This window comes from Hydractinia symbiolongicarpus, chromosome 2 (assembly GCF_029227915.1).
Source record: "Hydractinia symbiolongicarpus strain clone_291-10 chromosome 2, HSymV2.1, whole genome shotgun sequence".
NCBI lineage: Eukaryota > Metazoa > Cnidaria > Hydrozoa > Anthoathecata > Hydractiniidae > Hydractinia > Hydractinia symbiolongicarpus.
The window spans coordinates 14211382-14234473 of record NC_079876.1 but is presented as its reverse complement, the minus strand read 5'-3'; the positions used below and the strand labels follow the sequence as shown (position 1 = coordinate 14234473).

General features: G+C 32.9%; 2 protein-coding genes across 2 annotated transcripts; one reads left to right on the top strand and one right to left on the bottom strand.

Moving 5' to 3' along the window:
- Positions 1-273: 273 nt before the first annotated feature.
- On the bottom strand, positions 274-8361 carry LOC130629565 (solute carrier family 35 member E1-like). The gene is made up of 6 exons (XM_057442821.1): positions 7423-8361; positions 5870-5935; positions 4218-4355; positions 3755-3880; positions 2417-2662; positions 274-1830 (listed from the first exon to the last, which is right to left on the bottom strand). Exons 1-6 carry the CDS (start codon positions 7741-7743, stop codon positions 1696-1698), a joined length of 1032 nt encoding a protein of 343 aa, XP_057298804.1. The 5' UTR covers positions 7744-8361; the 3' UTR covers positions 274-1695.
- Positions 8362-14817: 6456 nt separating this feature from the next.
- Positions 14818-18492, top strand: LOC130629821 (putative ankyrin repeat protein RBE_0319). Its single transcript, XM_057443183.1, has 5 exons — positions 14818-14921; positions 16028-16053; positions 16322-16794; positions 17352-17402; positions 18298-18492. Exons 1-5 carry the CDS (start codon positions 14818-14820, stop codon positions 18490-18492), a joined length of 849 nt encoding a protein of 282 aa, XP_057299166.1.
- The last annotated feature ends 4600 nt before the right edge of the window (positions 18493-23092 follow it).

The window sequence follows — 23092 nt, the reverse complement described above, 5'->3', positions numbered from 1 at the left end:
ATTACCTCCAACATCACTAGCCGTCTATTTATATTAAATATAAAAAAATAACACTAAATATAAAAAGAAAAATACAATTCATAAATATATAATTTGTTACCCGTTTTATTCCTACTAGTAATAAAAAACTATCGTATGTTAATATGGGGATTTAAAAGGGTTTCATAGACCTTAAGGTCACAAATTATTTGCAGAAGAAATTTTTGCAAATATCAGAGATTTATTTTAGAAGCAAAATCAGTATCTTACAACAAATCTCATATCAAATGAAGTAAAAAAGAATTTAGGTACTGCAAATAAATCAAAGTGCAAAGAAATGAAACATTGAAATGGAAAATTTTGTAAAATATTTTTGAGAAAAACTCATTGTGCAAAACTTTTGCAGAAGCTATTGTTTCGGATTTAGGCTAAATCTAAAATTCAGTAATTTGTTTCCTCAAGATTTAAAAATTCTTACAACTTATTATTAAGAATGATAATGAAGAAACTCCTGACAATTATTACGCAAATATGAAGCCTACCAAGTTACAAATACTATGCACAAAGTAAAAGAAGGGGAAGTACTTGGAAAGCAGAGGAGTAAAGCAGGTAACCTTCTGCTCATCCGTTATGTTGTTTTCCTAACACTTCCCGATTCACAGTTTCACACATTTGCTTGTAAACAAAAAAATCCATCTACTGACAATAAATACACAAATTTGAGAAAATATATAACCTATATTTGTCATTAAAATAAACTGTGCTATACTACTTGTCGGTTATGCCTTCCCTCAAGGGGCTAACCCTAACCCTAACCTTAACCTTAACCCTTCGAGAGAGGGATGATAAGCAACAAGTACCTAATAAAATTATTTTGCTTTTAAAAATTAAGGTAAGACCAGAATTTTCGTTTAAGTAACACTTATTATTATTAGTTAGAATTTATATTAATATACTTCTTCTTGACACATTTTCTTAGTTTTTATTTGAATTTGCAGTAAACTGTTCCGGGGTGCAGCTCGTAACTTGTAATATTTCACCCAATAAAATTTTTTTTAGCCACAAACCCCTGTATTTTGTCAACTTTAAAAGCCAAAGATAAGTTATAACCTTCAAGGGTTTTCAGACAATCTTTTTTTAACAAGTAACAAAAAATACAAAAACACTACCACCTTTAATGTAATGGTAATTGAGCAAGTGAAGTGCCGGTGCTTAAACCCTGAGAGCTGGAGGCATGAGCGCCTAATGAAAAGCACTGTAATTCCTTAGATTTGAAAGTCAGTATATATCTAATATCAGTATATGTTCTGTTTTACAAAATGTTACTTTGAAATTAATTACAAGCTAAAATAAATATCTACCTATTATTTCATATTTCTAAAACCTTAAATTACACCTATAAACTATTGACTAATTGCTCTAAAGGGTTGTTTCATGGAAAGAAAATACCTCAATGATTTTAGAAATCAGTCCATACAATAAATTATTGTCAGAAGTAACTAAACTATATTCTTTATATTATATATTTTGTTAGCTTTTAAAAGCTGAAGGCTTGCCTGCAAAATTACAAAACACAGGTTTCTTTTAAAAAAAGGGATTTAAAACCTATATAAACAGGCTTGTTAAAAGTTTTACGCAATATCTCAGTGCCCTGTAGTTTCTAATTAATGCAAGCAGAATTTATAATATCCTAAAAACTTTAAAATGGTAAAAAGTCTAAATAAAAGAATTTAATTTGCTGTTAAACATTCTGTAACGAGAAGATACGTAATGATGTTCTTCATGTGGTTCTGTGATATCTTGATTGGTTGTTGGAAGGATCTTACGTTTCGAATTTTGATATATCTTAGCCTAAACACAAAGAGAAAATTAAGGTGAAGATCATAAACATGTATCCAAAATGTTCTACAAAATAACTGCATTAGTGAGCTGCTGCTATCTCCCTACTGTATGCAATGCCACACTGGCACATGTGCAAAATAGTTCGAGTACGTTACTGCCTGCAGAACGCTAATTTTATGAGAAATTGACCAATACATTTCGTATGTGCTATGGCTGGCTTATCTGCATTGTTTGAAGTGTGTCATACCTTACCCTGTTGTAAGGAAGGGGATGCTTTTAGGACTCGATTTTAAAGGGGATGGTAACTTTTTTACCCCCATTGAATTCAAGGAAGAACAAACACTATAACTGTGAAAATTGGCACAATAACTATAACCTAAAAAGTAATAAAAAAATAAAAATAGAAAAACAAATAGAAAATAATAAAATAGGAAATAGGGTTAATTACAATTGTATTGTAGAGGTTTTCGAAGAGAAATTTAATATCAAAGTGGCACCTAAAAACAAAATGTCTCAGAATAAAAACAATATAAAAACAAATCATTAACTTGATTTTAAATAAATCTTTAAATCTTCAAACTGGATACTTACTTACCCTATTATATAAAAAGACGCCAGCAACAGCTAACATCATACCAAAGAAATTGACCAAAGTGACTGGATTTTTCAGCGTAATTAACGACACTGTAATTACTAAAATTCGTTTTGTAGCATTGGCAACTGAATAACTAAGTGGTGATAACAGATGGAGTACAGAAAAAGCAACAATGTTTTGCATGAAATTAATCACTCCACTCAATGAAAGTTTAAACAATAGATCAAATCTTTCATTAATCTCAGTCTAAAATACAAAATAAAAAAAACACGTTAGCACCTTGTTGAAGCATGAATAAAAATAAAATTTATGTTAATGCCATCCAGGAATTAGGTTTGCTCAGTCAAAACAAGAATTCAAGTCAATTAAGTTATTTAATAAAAAGACTACCACTGGAAATAATTTTAACAAAAAACTTAATTTAAGTTATTTCCACCGCAGCATTTTAATTTTTGAATTGATTTAAAGTTCATCATCACCACCATCATCAACATCACCATCACCACCACCATCACCACCACCATCACCACCACCATCACCACCACCTTCACCACCACCACCACCACCACCACCACCACCACCACCACCACCACCACCACCACCATCACCACCACCACCACCACCACCATCACCATCACCATCACCATCACCATCACCATCATCATCATCATCATCAACAATTAACATCCATTTTCCTTACTACCATGTGTTGGCAACACAGTTAATGGTGTTTTCTTAAATCTGTTCTAGACTGTGATAATTTCCAACTCAAATTTCTCTGCTTCTGTCTGTCTATACTTACCTACTATCAAGTCTTCAAGTTGCCCCAGAAAGACTTCACTCTGTTAACTAATTATTCTCTCGAAGTGCCTTGACTTACTCAGTCTTTTGATCTACCTGCCATTTCTAATGCTATAAATACCTAGTCTGCTTCTTAGCTCATTAAAAACCTTTTCCTTCAGACTGGTTTTGCACACCCTTTTCAAGACCTGCATAATGTCACTGTATTACCGAAACGGGAGGAAGAAATTTTCTAACTTTTATATTGCAATTATAAATTTTTTTTTAATTCTTTTTTTATTGGCAAACATTTATACAATTTTTTTTATATTGGTATGTCTGGGATAAATAAAAATAAAAATACATAGATTTAAAAAATGTGATGGAAATTTAATTTAAATAAAAATGGGTAAAGCATGGAGGGGGGTAATATAATTGAAAGTATGCAGAAAAAGGGTGGGATCTCCTCTGCAATGAAGTAAAAAGGGTGTCAAGCTTAAGAATGATGACACAGGGCACTAATTGAAATCATTATGGAAACGATGTAACAGAACATACTAAGCCTGGATCGTGAGCCATGGTTGTAGTATCAATCAGTATCCAAAGAGGTACACAAATAAATAGTGCAACTTGTGACATCTTCATCAGCAGCTGAAGAGGGTTGAGGCGAGCTTCCTTCAAAGCCTATGCGTCGTAAAAAAAAAGCATGAAAACAACAAAGGAAAATATTTTCATGCAATTCTTAGCAAAAAGATTGATACAATTTTTAAATAAAATTGAATACAGTGCCATATCTTATTTTTCATTAACCATTTCTTCTCAGCCTTTCTTTTATATGCAAAAAGTCCTGCTAAATTCTGTCTTCTTGTAAAATGTAAGCCACACTTCAATTGAATAACTAATTTATCGCTTAAATAGAAAGATTCATAGAATTCACCATCTTTGGCTCACTGACAAAAAATCAAATAATATATAATATAGACACCCCCCAAAATGTTGTAATTAAAAAACTGCAACTTACTGTTTTGGAGTAGAGGTTCTGAACTGCAAATGTACATGTGGCTAACACAGCACTTAGCATGCCGTAAAATTCAAATGATAATTCAGTCATCGTTGCTATGGCAACACCCACAACAATTGGTACTAATGATAAATAGACCTAAATATATCAAAAAATGTATTTATTAATTTATTTATTAAGGGGCATTAACCCTTTTAAAATTCAAATATAATATAAGGCAATTTTAACTTAATTAGTTGTTCTACGGGCAAAGTTGATTAGCCTACGGTTGGTCAGTCGCAAAATACAAATAATTTTATTGAGAATGTATGACTGAAACAAAAAAAATAATAAAAAAACACACATTAACAACAGGGGTACTAAGAGTAACGTTCACCTATATTGACATTCAGAAAAAAAAATGACGTCAAAGCTTTTTTTTCTTTAAAACTTTTCGCTTGATATTATTTTTTTGTTTTCATGAAATTAGGGTTAGTGGGGCCCGTAGGACAACTAAATAAGTTGGAGTTGCCTAAGGATTATTTTCAGACTAAGTTTTTATATTTTTTCTATACATAACACTCTTGTCAAGATTTTATAGCTATAATACTTTTATCCTTCACCAAAATTATTTAGATTCAGTAATTCTTCTCTAAACTAAAATATCATAAATAATCAATTTTGCTGAATATATGTGTTAATTATACAGAAAGTAAATGACATAATAATTAAGAGAATTATTATAAAACCAGCCAAAATATTTTCCGAAAAAACACTTTATTTAAAATTAATATATACGAAGCTTTTATTTTTTTTCATTATACTATATTTAGTATTATATTATACTATAATAGCATTACATTCATATATTTTAATTTTAAATAGTGTTTTTCCTGAAAACATATAATTAAGAGAAATGTTATTAACAAACTAAGATAGTACAATAGTAGTTCTGCTTTTGCGTTAATATTTTCAGACGTGTTTGGTATATCAGAAATACTTTTACTCTGGATTTTTTTTTAATAGTTTGTTAAGCAGTAAAGGATGCCATCAGAGAATCTTTCAAAACATAAAAAAGCCTATTGTTCGAAAGATAAATTCTGGAGGTTTTAGATGGGGGGGGGGGGGGGGGGGGGGCTAATAGAAGGGGGGTAAATAAATAATAGAATTTGAAACACAAAATCTATTTTTCAAATGAATACATAATGTTAACTTCATTTGTTTCATCATCTTCATCAAACAGAAGAAGTTCTATGATGGACTTGTAGTGCCTGGAACATACACAGCCCGTTGTGAAAAAGAAGAACCATAGATATTTTGCAAACAAAACTTGGGGAGAAAAATTAAATCTGCAGCATATGGATATCGTTGTATATGACGTTAAATCAACAAATAATATGGAATTTCTTTGACTATTTTTACTTTTTTTATTTATTGTTTTTTTTTTTTTGGGGGGGGGGGGAGATATCAATCCTATTTTCATGCTGAATGTTAAGCAGGTTCGATTCACACTTTTATAGTTCCTATCATGACTGGATCGGGGTTTGAACGGAAGACCTTCCACTCTGAAGGCAAACACTCTATACCACAAGGCCACCAGTCTGAGCAATAATAACATAAATATAAACTAGGAATTGTATAACATAGTTACATAAAAAGAATTTACTACTTACTATTGTAGATTGCTTTTCATGATAAAATATTCTGGAGAGAGTCACAGTAAATATTGGTAACATTCCCTAAATTTGGTGTTAAAAAAGATGTTGTTAATACTACGAAAAGGTATATATTATATTAATATAAACCTTTTCGTAGTTTCGTAGTTAGTATGAAAGTGGTCATTGCGCATCAACTGTTTAATGACAATGAAACTGTACATATAAATGTCATAAGCCTATCATAAAACTACCTACAATTCAGTCACATCATTACTGCTATAATTTATTCGTTTTACAAATCATGAACTAAAGAATTTTTCGAAAAACCTCTTTTTTGTGAATTTATTTTTTCATTGTTTTTTACAAGGAGCTGTTTTTACAAATTTTGCCTCTTAAAAGGTGTGCTTGTATTTATTAATTGACCCAAAAGTTACTGTTTGATATTTGATCCAACTTGTCTATAATTGGTCTTGTCTAAAATACGCAGTTTCTAAATGTTGTGTTTTTTATACCATAGCTGATGTTTTCTCCTTAAAAAATTATGCTTTTTGCAAAATGCATTTTGTACCAAGGGTATGAAATCAAACAGCAATAATAACGCACCATATTAAAAAAAGTTTACAGCTCACAGTTATGTTAAGTTATGTACTATGTGCTATCTGCACCAATCAGAGCACTTTCCGAAACCAAGTTTAATAAATTTAAAAATAATATCTTTTCGAAAATATATTTTCTTGCATTCATAAAATAGCTATCTTATGCTTTCTTCTTCTAAAGTTTGTTTACTGCTAAAAAATTTCTCTAACACTTTTGAAAACATTCCTGTGTTATTATCACAATTGCTCAATATATCCAGGGCATCTTCAGTACACACCTGGCATATCTTGTAATTATTCAATGTATGTTCCAAATTTTTCCAGAATTTATTGTTGTATCAAGTTCTCAGTAAAATTGTCAGTAAATTTCTTCAGGTATTTCCGGCATATTTCTTAAAAAAATGATACAAGCAAAGAAATATTTGAAAATCAGCAGTTGAAGAAATGAACATGATTGGGTTATATTAACAGTGTCAATTAAATGTAAATGTAGAGATAGAAAAAAGCGTGCATACACAACATATAAATTTATGCACTAACTTACAAAATATCGTTTTAACGTAACAAAAGGACAAAAAAGCACCAAGAACAATCACCAAAGAGACCATTTGGGAAAAAGCTCAGAATTTGTGTTTATTTAGACTGAACTTTGCAGTTTTCTCTTCACAGGAACAGCTTTCTGAACACATTTACATCATAAATCGTGCTCAATCCAGCGTTTCCCAATTTTAAACAGGTTGAGATTTCGATCAAAATTTGTGAAGAGAAAGTGCAATATTTTCAATTTTTTTCTGTTAGAAGTGTTAAAGGAAAATACAAATTTTGAAATTGTTAACTTTCATTCTATGAAATATCAAAAACTAAGCTTTTGGGTTAACTTCCCCTTTAACTAATTATTTGGTTCTAATATTTTATAATACGAACTTTTGCTAGCAGCCACCAACAGTAGCAAGAAAAAAACATTTTTCTTACCTTAATAGTATGAGCATATGAAACAGACACTCTCCATATACTGACATGAGATGCAACTGATCCCAGTAGTTTCCCAAACCCTAACGGTATAATGAATCTCCACAACATATGTCTTGAGAAATGGAACCTTGTTTGTAAACCAACCAGCATTAAAACAGGATACATAAAGAAAGCATTAGCAGCCATGTGAAACACAGACAATGTGAGAGGGTATGGATGAGAACGCAATACTTTTTTTCCAATAACATTGTTTGTTGACGACAGCGCATACCAGAGGATACACATGATTGTTACTTTTAAAGGTCTACTGAATTTTGCCATTGTTTCAGGAACTGAAATAAAGGTAAATATAGTTATACAACATGAAACTATGATACTGCTTTAAATTTACCTTAATGAGTACACAAGCTGCTCTATACAATATCATGTTTACACAAAAACGCTTTATGATTCTACATGAACTTATCGTTCTCCATTTTCTACACGAATGTGCTACAAAAAACAAATGATCTAATCTAATTTACTATTGTTGTCACAAAACTCCTAAAATAATCATAGTTAGCAATGTTTGCTTACGCTTTTTTGTGACAACATTTTTCAAAAATACCACTACCAATATATACTTAAAAATCTTAACATTTTCAGAAATGGTAATATCTGTTTGAATTTTCCAACAGCCAAATAAAAGGTATATATAAGGGAACATATACATGATTGTTTCGTACTTTATACAAATTGAAACAATCACAATTCAAAATTGTATCATTTGATGAAACATGTGGTAATATTTGAAATGATTTGAAAACAATTATATATATATATTTTTTTTGTGACTCATAAATATATATTTATGAGTGTTTAAATGCACACATATATAGATCTTCTTCCTACAGTACTCTGGTTTGTATTGCCCATAGTTAGTTTACCATTTACCTATGTGCCTTTTCTGGTCAGCAGCATATTTTTTGGTCAGCAGTCTTGCTAGTATTTAAGCTGCAGTTGCCTCATGGTTTTCCTTTTCAGTTCTAGCAGTTTTTCTTATGCTTATGTCTGCTGCTTATTAATCCACTTAAATCTAATCAATCAATTTGCAATCAAACCAATCTTTGGCTAATTAAACATGTATTTATCACCTATATGGATGCTGTTATATTTTATCTCACCTACTCAAACGCCAGATGGCTCAGAAGATGAAGATTCAACTTCTCAAACCTTCCAATCTGCTGCAATGTCTGTCGCTCTTGAGGAATCGTCCACACTCAAAAAGAAACGTATCCCAAAATGTCCTGGCTGCAAGGCACTTCTGGCTCTACACGACTTTGGTATTCCCAGTCGTCACTGTCCAGGTCGTCGTTCTAGCGCAACCAACACTGTCACATCAGCTGCTTCAGCACTTTCCTCAACTATCGCTAATAACCCAATGTCTTTAATCCAAAGATCTTCGCCTCTGCAGTCTCACCTAAACAACCCAAACAAATCTTCTTCACCGTCTCAGCTAGCTGCTCTTCGAAATCAGCTGGCTGTCTTAGAACAGGAAGAGCTATCCCTAAGGGAAAGTTTACAAACAGAAGAGCAACACCTTCTCAATCAGATTGCTGCTCGACAATCAAAATTAGCTAGGCTTCGCTCAGCTTCTTCCAGAAATGACTGCCCAGCACAAATTTTAAGCACTTCCCCGTTGCAGCAAACTGTAAATCCAACCAATCGTGTCCAAGACAATCTCCGCCCTTCACCCCTTGACGTACAACCGCCATCTTGTTTTGCTTCCTTGCTTGCTCCGCAACAGTCCGCCAATTTGTTGACCAATCGCACTGTCTTGTCACAACAACAAACACGTTCCCTATCGGATGTTTTTCGCCAGCAAGAAGACCGTAGTTCAGAATTGTTTCTGCGCCCTGCACTTTCTTCAAACACTGGAAATGGTAAGCCACTTCGTATAGTCGATTTTGTGTCTCGGCTTCGTCCTGTGGAGCAGGAGAAAGTTATTTCTACTGATCCTGGTTCACAAACTACGCTAATGTTGGCCATTGGAAATAAGAAGCCAAGACTGGAATCTCTTTCCATGGAACAATATAACATAGCTAATTTGAGAATTTTTTATGAATTATTGTCTTCTGCCAGATTGCCAACCTCGTCCGATTTACGTGACTATTTGTCTTATTCCATTAAGATCTTAGAGTTGGCTAGAAAGTACACCTGGGAGTCTGTGCTAAAGTATGACGATGAATATCGAATTCTTCAGCACACTTATGGCTATCCATGGAGCTTTGACAATAGCCATTTGCATGAAGTGATGCTTATACCTCGTTGGGCCTCCCCTCCCGTCTGTAACCCTTCCAGTACCTTAAGTAAGGGAAATTCAGGTTCACCTGCCTCAGGATCGTCTTCAGGGTTTCCTACACATACTTCTTCCGGTGTGGAAATATGTCGTAATTTTAACCGCCAAAAAGGTTGCCAGAAAACAGAATGTAAATTCACCCACGTCTGCAACCGCAAAATTGGTAATCAGGCTTGTGGCAAACCTCATTCTGGACAAAACCACAATTCTGACAATTGACTACCCTCAGAATTTCGCACTCCTCTTAATGTTGACTTATGGAACAATGAACTGGCTGAAGACCCAGATCGTGACTTCCTCCTTAATGGAATTCACTGTGGTTTTCAGCTTCTTCCTAAGGACTCTGATTTATTGCCTGCCGAAATGAATAACTACTTTTCTGTTACCAGTCCTACAGCTCATATGAAAGTAGAAGCTACTCTGCTGGATAAACTTAAAACTGGTAACTATGTTCTTACTCAATGTAAACCTATCATTGTCAGTGCTCTTGGGGCTGTCCCCAAACCTGACTCTGACGAGTTACGTATTATACATGACTGTTCCATGCCAGTTGGAAAGGGTGTCAATACATACATTGATATTGAAAAACAAAAATTTCAAACTATCGATGATGCCTGTGCTATGATCAAACAGGGATATTTTATGGCCAAGGTTGATTTACGCCATGCATATCGGTCAGTACCTGTTCATCCATCAAACTATGCTGCGCTTGGTCTAAAATGGCGGTTTTCTGGAAGCACTCGATACTCATATCTTGTCGATACTCGACTTCCTTTTGGAGGTCGAAGTGCTCCTGGAATATTTCATCGCCTTACACAATCTGTTCGTCGTATGATGCTAAGACGAGGTTTTCCTCTCGTTATTGTCTACCTAGATGATTTTCTTGTTATTGGCCGAACACAGACTGAATGTTATGAGGCCTATAACACACTCTGTAAATTACTTGTTGCACTAGGGTTTCAGCTTAGCCCTGCTAAGTTGGTCCCTCCATGCCAGCAACTTACTTTTCTTGGAATTCTGCTTGACACTGTGTCACTTACCCTTTCTCTTCCAACTGCTAAACTGGATGCATTGAGGGAAGTAGTGTCACATTTTTTAACCAAGCAGAGAGCCTCTAAGAAAGAGTTGCAACGTCTTGCTGGTCGCCTAAATTGGGCTTGTAAAGTCGTGTATGGTGGTAGAACGTTCTTGAGACGTGTCCTGGATCTGATGAACACCTTGTCTTCCTCTGCCTCGAAGTGTCGCTTGACGCTCGAATTTCACAGGGATATAGCTTGGTGGGATCAGTTCTTGGGTGTGTTTAATGGACAATGCGATTTCTATGACCAAAGACCTATTACCAGTCTGCAAACTGATGCTTGCTCTGACGCTGTTGGTGCCTTTTTTGAGGGTGATTGGTTCTATTCTCATCTAAGGGTAGACCATTCCCCTCTTGCCTCTTTGCATATTAATTTTAAGGAAGCCCTGTGTGTAGTTCTTTCTGCTATTCGTTGGGCTCCCACTTGGCAGAACAAAACTATCCATGTCTTCTGCGATAATACTGCTGCTGTTGCTATGCTTAATAAAGGAACTACCCATCACCCTGTTATGATGGACTATTTACGTCAGTTGTTTTGGTTATCGGCTACCTTCAATTTTCGTTTGAAGGCTTTCCATGTAGCTGGTGCTCAGAATGTCCTTGCTGACGACATATCACGTCTTCATTCAAGACAACACTTATTATCATTTTTGCACTTTTTGCAGCTCAACTCACTGACTTCAGTCTGTGATATGGTTGCCATCAATCATATGTCTGCCTATTCTTATTATTTTCTCATTGGTAAGTATACCATCTGTGATAGCTAATTTTTGTATTCTCCTTCCTCTAGAGTTGCCCCCCTTCGTTTCGGAGTTGGTGCACGATGTTGTCCTTTTTCGGCAGGCCACCTATGCTGAGAATACAAAAAAGAGCTATCACACGCATCGCAAGGCTTATGAATGTTTTTGTAGCCAGATGTCTTCGCCACTTGTGCCTGCCTCCACAGATTTTTTATGCCTATATATTGCCCATCTGGCTAGGTTTTTACTACCACAATCAGTTTGTATGTATCTAAATTTTGTTGGCCTTCTACATCTTGAGATGGGATATGCTAATCCTCTAACCAACAATTGGACACTATCCACAGTTTTAAAAGGTATGAAGCGTATGCTTGGTGTTCCGGCCAAGCCACGTCTTCCTATTACCACTGCTCTTCTTTTTGGTATTCGTTCTCGCCTTAACCTAAATTGTAGCTTTCATGCTTCATTTTGGGCTGTTTGTTTAGTTTCATTTTTTGGTCTGTTCCGTAAGTCACATTTATTGCCGGCATCTTCTACGATATTTAATCCCCTCAAACAACTAGTTCGGTCTGATTTTACTTTTCATGATGACCATATTCTCGTTCTAGTTAGATGGAGTAAGACCATCCAACTGGGACAGCGCACAATTACTGTTCCACTGGTGGCTATTCCTTCTTCTCCTCTTTGTCCAGTTCGGGCTATTTTGCATGCTTTTTCTCTCACTCAAGGTGTTCTGCCTGATGCTCAAGCCTTTTGTTGGCGCAAATCCTCGATGCTACATAACACTATATTGACATATCGGACTTTCATGTCCGTTATGAAAAAAGTGTTGACAGAGTTAGGGTGTTCTACCTCCCAATATGGTACCCACTCCTTTCGCCGTGGGGGGGGCCACCTTTGCTTTAGAGGCAGGCGTTCCTCTGGATGTCATATCCTTATTGGGGGACTGGAAATCTGATAGTATGTTTCTTTACCTTCACATGCCCCTTGCTCAGCGGTTTTCTGCCCAACGACTTATGGCATCACACCTTGCATGACATATTATATTTTATTTTCTACTACTACTTTGGATTTGGACTCTATGTTTTCACATATTGGACGTTGTGAGCTATGCTATGTATATATATATTTTGTTCACGCTTATTAATATTATATAGAGATGTGTTATTACCTTGGCTTTGTTGTTGCTTATATTATATATGTGTTCTACTTTCATTTCATGCTTGTATATATTTTCAGCTATTACTATATATAAATGTTTTGTAACTTTTGTCCTATCTACAGCAATAGAACTGTACTCTACAATGATGAGTTTTTATGTGTGAGTTTAAAAGCTTAAAAATGATACAATTTGAAAACTATTTTGTAATAAATCTAGAAAAACTATTTTATTATCAAAACTACATCAATTTATTATATACATTTTTTTACAATCTTTTTGGGAAGTTATATATATATATAAGTACATCGAAATTTTAATTTTTTTTGCTGTGTCTTCTGAAGATGGCGGGTGCAATTCTTTAGGGAGATTATAATGACACAGTTTTATTAAAACTACCGTATTTTCCAGTATTTAACCTGCGAGTTATAAGTTGATTCTTCCGCTTTTCACTGTTGGTGCAGGTTAAAATGTGGTGCAGGTTATATATATGACAAGTTTTATATTTTCTGTTATTTATTGTGACATTTAAAGTTTATACATTTATATAATGGTGAAAGCAAATGGGGGTTTCCTTTATTTTAAACAAAATCTTCTGTGCGTTGTTTTCGTTTATTTGTAGTACTAACAATCCTTAAAAATTGCCAGAATAAAACAAAAGCAGACATTGTGCTACTCTAACAGCATATATGGTGGTCTGGGAAGAAAGTAGGGTACACAAGAGATAGCCAAGCCTCTTAATGAAGAAAATAGTACCCACAAGATCACGAACAGCAATGTTAAACCATTTGTTTATAAATGTTATGTTTAGCTGATACTTGTGTTTTAAAGCATGTGTGCAATTTTATTTCTTTTCACAAAAAGTTAAATGTAGTATTTTGCACTTAAAATATACATAACTTTTAAAAAATCGCGCAAACAATTTTCTTATAAAAGTTAGCGTTTCGACAAATATTACAATTGGTCTCCGGGAAAGGGAAACAAACAAAATAAAAACATTATTTTAATGTCCAAATGCTCGACCAAAGAATGAAAAGCAGGGATTGCAATATTTTCACAATTTTTCGCCTGCCTGTCTTGTTTTGTAGTGTTGACACAAAACACACAACTTACACAGAATACGTTGTGTGTTTTGTATTGTCCACGATGGCTGTCATACTTCAAGCTCTGCTAACTTTGACAGTTTCCTGGGTTTACTAGGGCATAATTTTTAACCAATAATGTATATCTTCTATTAAACTGAAAAATATAGCTAGCTATGTTTATTTCATTCATTCAAAATATATGCTTTGAATATAAAAATTAGTTACTTTAACCACTACCCCCAAATACTACCACAATAGGGGGAACACCATGTTTTTATTTAACCCCTAATTTCAGGTTGTCCCTGACTAAGAAAGTGTCAAACAGTGTAGTAACTAGAACTTTCTTCATCTGGGCCAAACATAGCTAGCTAGCTAGCTAGCCATAATACTCCCACAAATAACTTGACGAAAATCATGTCGGGTATTCTAGGCAGGTTAGTCAAGATTGACTGACACACTAAATTTGTCAAGAAAAGGGTCATCATCCTCTGTTCTGTCTCGTGTCATTACTTTTTTCTTCTTGGCTCGATAAACCAAACTAATTTAAGAAAAAAACCCAGTTGTAAACCCAGTTGAAAATGGTTTCGCCGTGCCGGTTATAGAAAAAGCCAACAGGCGCTGGGAACGAGGTTGATAGAGAGGAAACGTAATGTTATTTTCGTTATCTTAGTACTGTTGGTTGTCTTAGTAGATTTTAAGATTAAATAAAATATCCATCCAGATAAATATCCATCCAGATTTTCAATTAACAGTTCTTTTCAACATAGGATTAATTATACAATCACAAACTTCTCTATAACTAGCAGAGGACCTAAATTGTGGAATACATTTCTTGATAACGACATGAAAACTATTACATCACTTAACGAATTCAAACATAAACTTAACTAAATAGGTGTAATCGTGGCATAGGAATTCATGAGGATTTGTACTAAGTCGCAAAATTTTATATAATTTTTTTTGAATGGATTAAAATATGTTTTAGCATACACGATATGTACGCTCCTGGAAAAACTATGCGCTATGGAGAGCTGCCGTCTACGCAAATTGATCTTAAATTGATTTTTATTTCTTTAAAGAGCTGCTGTGACGTGTTAAGGTATAGTGAAACCGACAGCTAATTAAAAAAGACAGTCCCTAAAAAAGGCTGTTAAAATAAAATCTAAAATTTAAACGTCCTAAGAAAGACCTAGAGAAACTTTTTGAAGTTTTATACGATCGCTTCGTTCATTGTTTCGCCTGTCGCTTAAGATAAAGCTAGTTCTAGGGGGGTAACGTAACCATATTCGGTCCCGTTGGGCAGCGGATTTAGGCAATTTTTAGGACAATTTTTAACATTTTTTTATGCAAACTATGTAAAAACTGGAAAAATATATTTCATTCTTGAGTGTGAGTGAATTTAAATATTTTTACAGAAATTTAAAAAAGCTTTTAAGGCAACATTTTCCCAGTGCTGTTGTTTTCCTTAAAAATACTGCAATTCTTTTCGAAATGTTTAGCGCTAGATTCTGTTGTTAAATCCGTTAGGTGTTACAAACAGGGCATGCAATAATCAAAAGTGTAGATTCAACAATTTAAGAAACCTAAATTTTAGTTAAATCAAAACATTTTAATTTTTGTGATCTAAAATATGCCTTTTTTCCATCGCTTGTTAACAAATCTCTCGCACGGTTGTCTGGAATGAATGCAGAGAAAATCGAATATTTTGAATACATTTTTCTATTTTTAAAAATATATGTTACTCAGACGGAGTTAAAATCTTCATTTAACGAAAAGTTCTCAAGGAAACAAGATGTATAAGGTGAGGAAATAATAAGTTAGTGATAAAATTATTTCTGTAGCTAGCTTGACCATTGTAGTTTTCTATGATAATTTCAAAATCGATGCTATAGTGGAAGTAACACTTTTATAAATTCTGATTGAAAATATCGTGTTTTTAACACCTAAAACAATTATTCTGTCTGCTTTGTAGTTAAACAAAACGCATTCTCATTATATCGATTTCTAGTGAAATGTTTATGTAAGCATAATTCAGACAAGTGACATTATTTTTAAAAATTGTCTTCAAATGCAAATTATCCTATACATGATGACGTCATTATATTATTAACATTCTGAATGTTGTGTTTCGTGTGATTGCATGCTTTAAAATAAATTATATGTGAATACTTACAGGGTTAATATTCTCTTTTTTATATTTTAAAGTTTTAAAAATATTATTATTTCAGACAGTAATAGTTTAACGTTTGGACACATTAACATGATGACGTCATAGTATTATTATTAGTTGAAATTCGTTTGATTCTTATATTTATTTTTGTGTTTTTATAATTATTTGCGAATGTTTAATGTATTAACATTCTCTTTTCACTATTTTTATTGTCAAGTAATGTTTTAAAGTCTCACAATAAAAAGAAACATCTTAAATTGATGTCATAATTTTTGCGTTATCTTATGTCATCAATTTATAAATTCATTCATTTATTATTTTATTTTTAGATATCGTGGAAATTATTAAATCTAACGATATCGAGAAACTGAAAAAATTACTATCCATTCATCCAAACATCGTTCACATGAGAGATGAATATAAACACACACCATTGATGCGGACAGTATGTTTCACCGACAATACATCAATGGTGGAAATACTCATCTCATATGGGAGTGATGTTTGGGCGGAAGATAGTGTGAAACAAAACAGTTATCATTTCGCTGCATATCGTGATCGTCACACAATATTAGATATGTTATGTCGACATGATGTAACAAACATCAACCGTGGAGATGTTAACAACTTCACACCATTACATCTTGCTGCAATGTTTGGTAACATCTCATGTGTTGATGTTTTGTTGCGTCATGAAAATATTGATGTGACGATCAAAGATAAATATGGAAACACAGCTTATGATGATGCTGGAGATGAACACAACCGGGAAATAATAAGACGAAAAATAAAAGAATACGAAGTAAGTTATTAAGTTGATTTAATAAATTAGAAAGAAGAATAAATTTGTAATTAGTTTTTATTTGAAAATAAAAAGGAATTAAAATACTTAAATGATAAAAAATGTTATAATAATAATAAAGAGTTAATAATTCTAATTTGATAATAAAAATGGATACATATTCTCAATAAAGTTTTAGGTTAGGAATGTTAATATTTTTTAATTTCCGTGCCAAGTATTAATAGTAATAGAGGAAATTGTGGACGTTTAATTTTTTTAAACAAATGATTACAAAGTTTATTTTATAAAATATAAAGAAGTATAGTTTTGTATTTGATTATTTTTCTTAATTAATGAAAAAAATTAATATAAAAAAAATATTGTTGGGATGGAATATTTTTTAATTTCCGTGTAAGAAGTAAATGAAAATAAAGTAAAACAAAATAAATTTACGTTTGGTTCTGATATATGAAATAAAATAATTAATAAAATTATAAATAATAAATATATCATAAAAATTAAGTATATATTTAAGAAACAGTTTAAAACGAAGTAACAAAATACAATTTCGTTCCCAGACCACTTTTATAGTTTTATGTGTGATAAAAACGAGCGAAATCTATATACGAGTAAGTGTGTGTTCGCTATTGACAGTTTTCTTTATTTTTTAGGCTAAAAAGAAGTAAATATGAAAGATTTTGTTTCGTTCGGAAAACAACAACCAGCTTTATTAGGTGCGATAGCATTTTGGAATTCGTATATAAAAAAGAATGATTTTTTTCGTGTCGTGAATGAAGCAAACATGAATTTGGATTTTACATGAAGTTAGCATGATTCTTTCTTATTTTTTTAGAGACGAGAATAGATGTCAAAACTCTTCGGACGTTTATTTTATTTTTTCTTTAGATTGTAAACATAATTTTTAATATATAGTTGTAGGTAGCAATAGGATTACAAATTTAATATATTAAGACGGTGTAGTTAAAAATTTTTATTCGAATTATTTTCGTCATGTTCGATTGCTTCGTGTTTTGTTTCATTTTCATTCACAAAAGATGGATGGTTAAAGTCACGTGGTTTCACCGCGTTCACTGTGTCTCGTTTCCAACCTTCGCAAGTCCTTTTAAGCTAAGCTCCTGCGAAAATTCACGATTTTTTAAAAGAACGTCCAATTTTTAAGCAAATAGTGAATTTCTCCGTTTCCTTGTCTTGAATCTTTTGAGCTTTTTGGAGATTAGGGAGATATATGATCATTAGTGACGATGAATATTTTTTACGGGAAAGATGGTGTTAAAGTTTTCATGTTGCAATAATAAAAAAAAAACATTTCTATTAGCAAAAAAGGATAAAAAAATTACAATAATTTGAGCCATGTACGTAATTTTTGTATCTCCTTAAAAAAAGGTCGGTAAAAAGTGATTATTATATATATGATATTTTATCTTTTATTATTTAAGCACTATATATTTTGTATATTATAAATACTAATTTATAAATTTTCTAATCTTTTTTACTTTTTATTAGTTTAATTATTATGATTACTACTTTGCTCTCCTTCTCTTAGTGGTTTGCCTCATTCTTATATTAAAGTCGATTTTGTTGTTAGAATCCATCTCACTATTTTCTATTTACTTCATCCAACCATTTAAAACTAAATTTCGACGCCTAAATTTCATTGAGTTTGTCGCACTGGATAGATTATTTCTTTATGGTTTATGAATGTCTTGAAATATTCCTTGCAAGACAATATCTGTGATCGTGTAATTTAATTCTTGATAAATTTTCTTTTTCGAATAATCGAATTAACCGCAAGTCTCCTCCAACTTGTTTTTAAATCTCTCTGAAGTCGCAGGTGAACCAAACATTCTCATCGGTGGAGAGCACTGGGTCCCTAATGACAATTTAATTACTATGCAAACGAAAGAATAATTAAACCGTAAATATTTATGTTCGTTTATTTGAGAAATTTTGGAAACGTTATAGCGTTTTTTCAAGAAAACAATGATTAAACTCAACCAATCAGGAAAAATATATCAGTATTTGCCCTGTAGAATTGAAAAATAAGAAAAACTGCTCTCGTTTTTCAGTATAAAATAAAAATATAGCTTATATTTCGCGTAAATTAGCGAGAAAAACTCTACTATATGATACCCATATTTTTAGTTTCTTGCACATTTCTCGAAAAAGAAGTTAAGATAAAATTGTGTAGCTACATGTTACAAAAATTCTAAACGTTCTAAAATTTTGGTTCCTTCTCCAACTTTTTTTCGCGCAAAAATTAAAAAAAACATGGTCTATGGTCTATTGTATGGCTATCTTTTTGCACACATTAGTTTCTGCGGCTAAAAGATTAAAAAGAAAAACGTGTATTTGTAATAATTTTAATATATAAACATAATAAATATCCAGTCGGCGCTCGCATACCCGTTATCTCGAACTTTCCTTATCTCGACCTATTTTTACGGTCCCTTGAGTATCACGTTATCTCGCCCTTTTCTGTAATTTTTCGAATTTCATCGCACAAAACAATTTAATCACGAAAACATTTGAACGTTCAAAAATTTCAAACTTTCTCAAAAGCAAGATTTGGAGTGCTTACAATTTTCTCTTTGATTACAAATTATGTCTGGGATAAAGCGTAAACAGATAACCCGGTCACAGATGAAGAAATTATCCAATCTGTAACAGACCTAGACGACAAAGAGGGGAAGAATGACGATGACGACATTGAAGTGTATGATAAAGCCATTGAAAAGCCATTAAAATTGAGGTTGATCCTGCCATAAAAACATTAGGAACTTTATCCATTTTTAGCGGCAACGGCACCGACATGCGCTCTTTATAACAGCGATTAGATTCCATTGTAAATAAGGGAAGAATATCTGCTAAAAAGCAAAGTGGCATTTTGAATTTTTTTCAAATGATTGATTCTTCTGATTATTAATCCATCCCTGACCAGGTTTAAAAATTTAAATAATTTTTCTAATGTGTGCATGATATTGACAAACTTTCGTTATCTCGACCTTTTTCACGATCGACGCTCCTCATCTCGACTACCACTATCTTAAACTTTCGTTATCACGGCCTTTTTCACCAGTCTCGTGGAAGGTCGAGATCACGAGCATAGTAGTTGATGCGTTATCTTGAATTTTGAGAACGATGAAAAAGTGGTAGCGCGGAGTACACAAAATTTAGAAATCTCTGTGAAAATATTAAATAATTTTTCTCCACTTAATGAAAAATGATGTGGCTAAACGCGCGATTTCATTATTAAATGAAAACCCTTTTACCGCTAAGGAAACACGTATAAAGGTGTAAGAAGTAACAGATAAAAATTACTTTGTGAAAAAACATTGCTTTTATATATGTTGTTTTTATTAGTGCTTGTACTTGTTCCCTGTTTTAGACTTCGTACAGACTTTCTTTTGATATCCATTATTTTTCCGATCTATTAAACCACTGTAAATACATCTAAAAATTTTTGAAATTCATCTTGCTATAATCTCGCTATCTCGAATTTGTATTAACTTGAAATTCTTTTCGGGTACGTTGAGCGTTTGAGTAATAATTACCGTTGATTCGTTTTTATTTAGCTCACTTATTGCGCTATAGCATCTTACGAGTTTCGTTTTAGCGATTAAGAAAAAATACTTCAAAGAAACCTGAGAAGCATTTAGAAAAATACTGCGATTTCATGAAGGCGTTTAAGAAGACGGTGATAGTTATTTTTTCAATCCAATAACGTTTGTGATATGTAAGATCTGCAAATAACGCCCAACAAAGAAAGACACAGCTAATCTCGTTTATCAAAAAGATTAGCTGTGTCTTTCTTTGTTGGCATATATAAGTAAGCATATTAAAAGCATTTTTGATAGAATTTGCTAACCTCGTCCCCAGGGCTCTTCCACGCTAATGATGTTTTAACGGATGTTAATAATAGCTCTGGTCCAGGATGATGATATATTCTCGACTTCTTTTTACAGTCGCATGTTACCTCTATTTGTATTTTTTACCCCCTCACGCAACAAAAAGCAAAAGTACGTCCAAATGTGTCGACATTCATTTTGGTACACGCAGCTGTTTTCACAGTAAATTAAAGATGCAGGATTACAAGGCGCAGGATAACTAGGTCGTTTCTTTACGTATTACGCCATATCATTTATAAATATGTGGATGTGTGTATCTATCAACTTAGCGCATTTTAAGAAAATAATCAGGAAGGTTTTTGTGTTTAAGTGAAATGAAAAGTTTATTCAGTACAAACTCTGATTGCTGATTCTTGAAGGTTTATTAAAAAATTAAGGTGCAAAGTCATTTGTCGATTTACAAGAATTAATCAATGCAATTTTTTTCAATGCGTTTTTCCTGATTAGAGAATTTAAAATGGCCTTATTGATTTGCCACTGAGTACTTATTCAAATACTTAAACTGCTGTTAGAAATCACAATAAATTTTTTAAAACATGATTGAGCTTCTGGTTTGCTGATGTCAGTTTGGTTTAAGCAGGCGGTACGCATTACGCTTTGTGGAATTCAAAGAGCGGAGAAACATGTACTACTTAGTGGACGTCCTACTTAAGCGAATCTCCTCATCAGTAGGATTTTTACTAAATAGCTTAATTTGTTCCAGTTGTCGGCAGTTTTTTAAGAGAAGGATTAAATTCATAAACAAATTATGACAATAAGGAACTGTATTTAATTTTTCTCTTTCTATATCTCATCAAAGAAAATAAAGAGACAAGACTAAAATTATATGAATTCTTAACCTCGCTCCCAGGGCATTTTGCCTTCTTGATGATGAAGTTGATAGCGACCATTGTTGGCCACTCCGTAATAACGGCGCAGGGGTCACAAGATCCTGGGGACGAGGTTGATGAAATCTAAGCGAAGAAAAAGTCAGCTAATTTAGTCTGGTAAGATATGTAAGTGTTTTTACCTCTGTGGTGTCGTTCATCATGGAGTAATTCAGCAAGGTATCAATTGCATCGCGCAGTTGAAATGTAGTTGACTTTTTTAAAATTAAAAAAAAAGTTTCTTACTATACAGTCAATGATCGATTAAGCCCTCACTCCCGAATAACCCCCCCTCCCGAATAAGCCCCTCCCCAAAACCCGTTTTGACAAATAAGCCCTCTTCCGAACAAGCCCCCATGGGGGCTTGTTCGAATTCACAGTAATTTCAATATAGTTGATAGGGACTGAGAAAATACTACTATAAACAATTGATTAAATGGTATTTATTTCGCAGGTTGAGGTATTAATAACACTCGTGGTTATAATATCCAATTCAAAGTTAAGGTGTTTTTTGTTTTTTTTAACTTGTCGAACAATATATTTCCGAATATCTTGCTCCCTGTCAAAGCAACATACTTTGCTGGAACAACAAGTCCGACCTCCCTTTTTCTCTTTCCAACCATTATATTGAGATCGATTAGTGTTTGTTTTTATTATTATACTTTTAGAAAGATATGTTGTTTTTATTAAAATCGTTGTTTTTAGCACACTAGATTTTTGCATAATTTTATAAGCCCCTCCCATTTAACCCCCCTTCCGAATAAGCCCCCTCCCCCAAAACCCATTTTGACAAATAAGCCCCTGGGGGCTTAATCGATCATTTACGGTAAAGATAATACTATCTTGGGAAGATAATATTAGCTCTCGTTCAATCTTTTGATACAATTTTGAAGAAACTGATTGGTGGAGGTACTTTCTATAAATCCAAAAAAACGAGAATGTCGAATGCTAATTTAATTAATAGCGTCATGTTATGGTTAGAGTTTTTTTGCACTATGATTGGCCAATCTACACGAATATATACTATATTTTCATTTTCCACCGATAAACGAGTGCAATTTAACTTATTTTTCCATTCTAAATTGCAAAAAGATGATATTTTGTCTTTGACTAAAATAGCGTGCAAAAAGCTGATATTTTTTTCATGATTAAAATGGCGTGCAAAAAGTTGATATTTTTTCTCTGATTAAAATAGCGTGCAAAAAGTTGATATTTTTTTCATGATTGGTTAATAACGCGCTGAGTAAAGTTATTGTTTTCTTGAAAAACGAGAACTTCATGGTAAATATGTTCCGTAATTTTCACCTCCTTTTTAACGAAACAAATTAACAATCAATTATATAATGAATATACACAATTCAATTATTCATTCTTTTGTTTCGACAGTCATTAAAGAGAAGTGCCAGTCGTCTCCACCGTAGGGATATTTAGTTAAACTGTAACTTTAGGTTAGTTTAAAAGAAATCCAGAACTTACCAGATAAATCACTGCTTCTTACTTTAGTGAATTAACATGAATATATTACTC